Source organism: Geospiza fortis, unplaced genomic scaffold (genome assembly GCF_000277835.1).
Source record: "Geospiza fortis unplaced genomic scaffold, GeoFor_1.0 scaffold11, whole genome shotgun sequence".
Taxonomy (NCBI): Eukaryota; Metazoa; Chordata; class Aves; order Passeriformes; family Thraupidae; genus Geospiza; species Geospiza fortis.
In genome coordinates this window covers 15621327-15629229 of record NW_005054304.1, presented here as the reverse complement: position 1 = coordinate 15629229, position 7903 = coordinate 15621327, and the positions used below count along the sequence as shown (strand labels likewise).

The 7903-nt window shown below is 37.0% G+C and overlaps 1 protein-coding gene across 1 annotated transcript in view; it reads right to left on the bottom strand.

Annotated features, from left to right (window-relative positions):
- The window catches only part of SLC39A8 (solute carrier family 39 member 8), a 65901-nt gene that overhangs the window by 15859 nt on the left and 42139 nt on the right, over positions 1 to 7903 (bottom strand). The window contains exon 3 of the mRNA XM_005418256.2: positions 1203 to 1371. Within this exon, the coding sequence (XP_005418313.1) occupies positions 1203 to 1371 (169 nt within the window). The remainder of the gene's footprint in view (positions 1 to 1202; positions 1372 to 7903) is intronic.

Genomic DNA, 7903 nt, shown 5'->3' with positions numbered 1-7903 from the left:
TAAATTTATTAACCCGAACCCCCCCTAAAAAAAAAAAAAAAAAAAAGGAAAAGAAAAAGAAAAAAAAAGAGAACAGACCCTACTCTCCAATGCAGATCTTATGGTCTTCTTGGTAATATGTGTCTGCATATGATACAAGCAATCTAGAGTAGTCAAGCTAAATTGGTGCCATGGTTTCAGTGATTGCTCAATCAGAATTCTAATCTTCATTGACACAGCAAAACACAGCTATGTTTTAGAAATGATCTCTAATTCTCATTAAAGATGATCACCTATATTAATCAGAATGTTATTAATACTAGTATTTCAAAAGTTACAAAAAGCACTTTGTATCTCTTCTTATGAGTACTGACATTAGGCACTATTAATCCAACATCCTAACTTTTAACATTAATTCAGCTGATTTCCTTGGAACAATAAGCTCATTTGGAATACTGACTCGAATTATATCTGATCCTTTTTAGTGCAATAAGTGATTTCTTTAATCAGATAAATATTCCCTGTCCAATGCTTTTTACTGCACAGTACAGTTCTGTACAGTACAGTTCAGCACAATAAATACAGAAACAAGAGTGAGAAAAAGAGGAAGGGAGAAGATTAGAGCTACTTAACCATGTAACAATCTTCCTCCTGGAGGGGTCATCACAGAAGATGACATGAAAGCAGGAGTCAGAATTTGGAAAGAATGTATTTTTCCTCAGTAAACCAGTCACTGGCTCACCTGACAGTCCTCCTGGAAATAACTCCACCGAAATGTAGCCCAAGTAATTCTAACTCTACCTGCCTCCATACATGCAGATTCCACCAAGTTCAATTTCCCATTGCAAACCACCTGCACAAACTTCCCTTCTGTACACTCATCTTTTCTTCTATTAACCAGCTATAAGTATGAGTCCTTATGTTTCAAGGCACAAACCATTATCCAAGCAAAACAAGTCAGAAAGACACCTCCTTATGTGGGCAAAATAGTCCATAACTTTCTAGTCAGTTCTTTCACCTTTCTTACAGCATTTTAAATAGATCACTGTCAAGAGATACCAATTTTGTTTGGATAATCTGACTGAAACCAGCAGTTTATGTTCCCACTTTGGGACCATATCTTCCCAAACAAGACACTCCTGTTATTTATAGATAAATGCTTAGTGTTCCTCTAAGAAAACCCCACTCCAGTCCCAGCATTAATGCAAGTAATAGTAACTAACCTTGCAAAGAATGTGGTTTAGATGTGTCCACAAAGCTTTCCTGATGGGCACATGGGTGAAAAATTAGCTGTTGCAAAACTGCAGGACATATTGTAGAGAAGCTGGAATTTGATATGTAACTGCCGTTCGGTATCCCATGCAAAGAAAAGATTTCTTCACTAGTCAAGCACTGAAATTGAAAGGGATTTTGACAACTTAACACATTAATGCAAACCAAAAAAAAAGACATACAGTGAGAAATCCAAGAATTACAACATGGAAGTACTACATTTTCAGGAAAGTCTACACAATGTACATTGTGCATGAAAATACTGTGATTGCTTGATGTGAAGCAGAAATGATTCAAAGCACTTTAAGTTAGATAAATCACAAATCAATAAACCCCTTATTTAGGAGACAACTGGAGATCTTTTGCCCTGAGAACTCAGACAGTTAAACCGCATAATATATTTGGAAAAATAGCTTCAAAGTACTTAAAACCCAATGTAATTACAAAATAATTAACTTTAAGAGCAGACTAGATACAGTTAAAATCTTAGTAACAGAGTATGCCAGAAAAGGACTGGTAATTCAGCGACAGCTAATTCATGTAAGTGACCACTTGTACTTTACAACAACACTTCTTATTTATCTTCCCAAATTAACTCCTTAAAAATGGTCTAAAGCCAAACATTTTTCATTCCTCTTACAGCAGTAACTCTTAAGGGCAAACATTGTCTTGTAAAATCACGAGATAAACTCCTGCTTGGGATCTTCACTTTGCCTTTAGCGCAGGGCATAACAGTGTCTGATGGGTCAACAATAAATGTACTCGGCAGTGCTAAACCAGGCCAGGGGCAAGGCAAGGCTGGTTCCTCTGTTTGTCATTTTCAACCAAAAAGATAAAATACAAACCACAAAGTATCATAAAAGATAGATCAACAGAAAAAAAATTGAGTGTTTTTATGTGAAGTGTTCCAAACTGCTGAAATCTTTCATATAACACTTTCTGTTCATTTACATACTTTATTTCCTACAATGATAAGGGAAAGCATTCTTTTTCTGGGTGTACACAATAGTTTTGTGCAGTTATTGCTGCACAACAAACACATACCAGGGTTGAGCCTCAAGACCAAAGAAAGCAAATGTTTTCTTCTATTTGAGACTTCAATTCCAGCATAACTCTCCCTGTAGCAAATCTCAGTATGATTGCAAGCAGATAGCACTGGAAGCCTTAGCAAAATAAACACAAATGGTCACTCCCTGCTCTTCTTAGTTTTGGCAGCCTTCAGATTACATAGCATGCCTCCAATAATTCGACATTGTTATTTATAAGGCAATTAACTCCTAGCGATAAGCCAGAGAGATTGCAAGTCATTTATTTCATCAGAGCTGCTTCCGCTCCTGTTAATAAATATTTTTCTCACTGTCCAAAAGGTGAAAGGCATGCACTCATCACCAGAATGTGACTCTCCTTGATTTGCTGGGATGAAGAGAATATGCAGGCCAATTCAAATGACTTCAGCTGAATTACATCCAGGATCTTTCTGTCCTTCCTCTTTAACTCTGCCAGTCTAGCAGGCACATGCTTCAAACCTAAGTGCAAATTTTGTTAAGGCCATAAGACCCTAAAGACTCAAATATACAGAAGCAAAGTGCATATAATTTCATCTTTCAATGTCAATGCTAATGTCAAAGAAATATCACACATAAAATAAATAGAGCTTATAAAAGAAGATGGATTTTTGCTTTAAAACATGTTGGTCCTTTTAACCTACATGAAAGTGAATAAAGTGAATAAAGAAATCATCACTGAAGATACAGTCTTTAACAGGCCAATGCACAAACCACTGGAGCTTTCTAAACTGATTATGTGTCTAATAATTTTACTGTTAACTCTGCATTTTGGAATCATACAAAATATATGGCTAATATGCCCACAGCAAAACAAAGGGAGGATAGTTGTGGTCTACAGAATAGTTCCTGTATGGTGCTTATTTAACAGCTCACAGAGCCATTTCTGGACATCTGTGGTTAGAAAACTGAGCCAGTAAGAGCTGAGAATTTGCACCATAAATGTCTCTGAAAGAAATCACCTTTAACTATTTCATCCCTAAGATACAGAATAGAGTATTAGCATTTTAAAATACCAATACATTGGTATTAACATTAATTCACAAAAATCCAAACAATGTTGTGGGTAGGAAAACAGATAATGGAGAGAAACTAAATGAGACACAGCATAAATTAATACACCTGACAATTGTAACCTTGCCTACACACAAACATGGAGGTGAGAAATACCATCATAGAGGAGCTCTTTCATGTGAAATTGAGAAACATCATTGTTTTAATTACTATTATTATTTTGATCAGGGACAAACCCAGAGGATAATGATTCTTATAAATGATTCATTGTTATAAGTCACCTCATACTCTCAGAAAACTCCTACATACATCCAAGAGCTAAAAAGCAAGCTTGCATGAGTTCACCAACACAATTAAAGGATTAATTAAAAGACAGAATCTTTTAGAAGCCTTGGACTGGAGCAAGGCATGTTTTGCACACTGCAAAACTCTGCATTTATCTTTCCAGGATAAATAAATACATTAACATGGCCACATTGCTGTAAAAACATAAGATATTTACTTTGTAAGACTGATGGACTATCTCATCAGAGAGAAAATTTAGCCTCATGGAACAGGGGACTGAAAATGATGTCCTGACTCACCAAACCTGCTGTTGTGTCTGTCCCCTGCTGTGCAACAAGACCTTATCACAGTGATAAGGTGAGACGATTTCCTGTAATGTGACTGTCACCAAGAGTTTAGTAAACAATTGCAAAAAATATATAACAAAACTGATCATCCCTGAACTGTTAAAAAGTAACTTTAAAAATGCTTTAATGAAAACTGGGGAGGAGCTTAATCATAGATTTCACATAGTTACAGAATACTGAGACTTAGAAAAAATTAAACTATCAACTAGGTTATTCAAACAGATGTTTACTTTTACCCTGGTAAGCCCCTCCCAAAAATGATCAAACAATATGGCATTCCTCTAACTGGAGAAATTAACAAAAAATGCTACAGTAGTAACTACCTTTTAAAGGCATCAGTCTCTTCTGTAATCTTCTGCTGTGTTCTTATCATTGCTGTACCTCTTTTATCTGTAGCATTCCACATGTGAAGCACTAAAATACTGAGCAGCATCCTGCACTGCAATTTCTAGATGTTGCCAGATTAAATGCCAGCCCAGCCCACGCCAGGGCTGAGCAGTGGGTCCCACAGTAGCAAAGCAAACAATAAATGCAGTGAATGCCTCTTTAACAGGCTTTTATTTCCTTGCCTAAGTTTTTTTACTTAGTCTGAGCATGCATAAGACAAAATAGAGACATACAGCTCTGCCTTCCTCAACTTACTTGCAAGAAATGAAAGCATCTAATGCTGATGTGGTAGCGCCTTTGTGTCACTTAGGACAGGTGAAAACCGGATGATGCAGATGATCATCCCTTCAATAAGCAGCACTCCATGAGAAAGAATCAGATGGAGCTGCTCAAATGCACTCGTGTGCTTTAGGGATTTCACACACCCTACAACATGGGCAAGGCTTGGAGCTGAGAACTGTCCACAGATACTGAAATTTACTGAAAATACTGTAGAAATAAGACACTTAAGAGGGTACAATAGCTCTAAGCCTATTTAGCATCTCACTGGCCAGGCAACATCAGGTCATGGTGTTGGATCAGGACCCTAACTCTGTCATTCTTGTCTCCATTCTTTCAAAAGGACAAGCTGTAACTAGTGAAAAACTACCCAAAAAATCCTCAAATCAAAGAACATACTAGCCTGGTTCTAGTCTAGCTACAAAACTTATTTGATTTTAACTCATCCTGAGATAAAAGGTAATTATATCTGATTACAAATATTAATTTTAAAAATAAATTAAATTTTTTCAGAATGTTTTGTTTAAAAAATAAAATGCATTACATTAAAACACAGTACTCAGGTATTCCATCTAGACTGGCATAAATAGAGATTTAGGAAAGCCAAAGAAGGAAATAGGAGCATGATTTTAGCACCTACCAATTATATCAAAGCATTAAAAAGGTGACATTAACAAGCCTTCTTCCAATACCCTTTTACCTTGCAGGCATTTTTTGACCAAAAATTTTGAGCATGTCATTTAGTCCTTTGGCACACGTGTATGGCTGCCATACTACAATGAATTCAGTGATAGAAGATCAAGTATGGTTTCATGGTTTTTACATCTTGCTAATAATGTAAAATACAGAGCAAACAACAAACCATAATCTCTATTAGACTGCGATTGCTAATTTAACCTCTATTAGTATGACTAAAATGTGTGGCAATTCTACAGTAAAATGTGAAAAAACCCACACTGCTCAGTATTTGTGCTTGCTCAATTAGCAGTTATTTCTCTGACAAGGAGTCTTAGCTTACATATTAAAAAAAGGTGATAACAGAAAAATTGAAGAGCAAAGAAAATATAAACACAAAATAAAAATAATCATAAAAGTGCATGATGAAAGCAAAAAGAGACCAAAAGCAGAAGAAATTGGTGACAGTTAAATCCAAAATTCAAAAAGGGTGCTCAAAAAATCCAGGTTTTTTCTTCTACATTAAAAAATTAGCATCTTTACAGACATAATAGGACACAAGTTACCACAAACACCTACACAAGTATACACACAAACACTATGACCAACAAATTAAATATTTTTTTTAATTCTCCTTTTCTTTTCAAGTCAACCTGGTATCAAAAGAAAACAGAAATCAACCAATCAATCAATCAATCAATCAATCTTCTTTTGGCTTACACACCCAGACTTTCAATCTTTAAGAAAATGGATGAGCTTCTTGTGGATCTTTTCATGAGATTAATAGGCTTACCAAAATAGTTGTGAATGAGACATTAAAACTAAACACTAATACTGGGATAACATTACACAGACTGTTCCCTCCTGCCAGATGCCGTATCACCTGTCCCTTACAGACCAGCTCTCCCCCAAACATTCCTTCAGGCTTGGGATGAGGGACTCTCTGAAGAGCAGGGGTATGTTATCTTGATTCGAAGAAAAGCCTGGGAGTCATCCCACTAAGTCTGGACACAGAAGTTAAGAACTGAAAGCCTAAGATAAACCTTCTGCCCTCCTACAGTCAGGCACTTATGCAGCCTGAATGGATTCAGATGCCTCGAGGAAGACCCGGATCACTCTCCAGAGGTATTCACTTTCCTCTGTTGAGAATCCACAGAGCTTAGGCCTCTGATGCCTTCCAACACCCAAACTTGTATTAGGCCACTTCATGTCTTCTGTCAGAACCAGCAGATGCTGAATTATCAACTTGTAAGCACAAAGATTCATGGTGTCTAAAAACAGGATTTAAGTGGTGTGAGTCTGCATTTGCATGTGCCACCTGCCCAAAGTCATGGACATACCTGACATCCATGAGGAATCAAAATGCACTTGCTTTAATGGCTCAAGCTGATGGAGCAGCCATAAGGCTAATTTTAAGAAAGAAGGCAAGTAACTCAGCAAAAAAGTAGTTTTCATTTCAAAAATCATTTCACTATGATACCCTAGATATAATTCAACATGAACATAATTAGAACACACCTGTAAAAAGAATTGTTTCAGTTAAACTTCAAGTTACTTATGCATTCATAGTAATAAGAAAGAGCATTACTTTTTTTTTCCTTCTGTAGCCTGTGTACGAGAGCTACGTGCTTTTGCAGACAGAAAACCTGAAGGACTGAAGAATCTACTCATTTCTATGCCCCTTTAAAGAAAGCTGCTTTTCATAGCCATACTCAACACTGCAAACTTGTAGTTAGCATGTGTGGCTGAGAATGTTTATATTTGTAACACACCGAGTTGGAACAGTGACCAGTTTGTGAGATTTGAAAGCAACGACTCCTGCAAACATTGCTACGCTTATACTGAACACTACATTGATTTCAGGGCAATTAAGTCCCAATTAAACCTTTCTAAAACAAAGAGAGCTTATTCAAGGTTTGTCTCCTTCACAGAAAAAGCAGAAGAGCTTTTAACTCCACGTTAAAAAACAATTCTCAAGGTCCCTAGAGCCATCCCTCCTCTGTTTCTTAGGGAGTGGAAACCAGAGAAAACAGTCATTTGCCTTTCCCTTAATTTTTGTGCCTTTGTGCCTCTGATTTCTGAGCATATGGAAATCTCAAAATTTCCCTTCAAGGAAACAAAGTCAGTCCAGGATGGTCCAGGTAAGTGAAATTACACAGATTTTAAAGTACCAGACAGATCTGAGTTTCTGATGGTGACATTAAACAAAGTACAAATGTTTTCAAGAGAAGTCATATTCCAGCGATACCCAGTCAGCAAATTAAACATCGGTTTAAAAAGCTTTTGGTAGATTAACCGATGGGTATGCACTTTGCACTCAACTTAGATAAAAGATATGAAAATGTCTGAAAAAGTTTCTTTACACAATCAGACCTGTTTGTATAATCGAGTTTTTGCTGCCTCATGACAACTGTATTTCAACAGCTCCTGAAGATTTGCTTATTCAGCTCTCGGAGGGAAACACTAGCTGTTCTCACACACTCCGTGCAGTTGGACAGATGCTATTTAACCGCGAAAAGAGACATTTAAGAGCCGAGCAACGAGGAGAGCCAATCCCGGGGCAGCCCGTGCGGCAGCAGCTCCCTGAGGCACGGCAGCTTC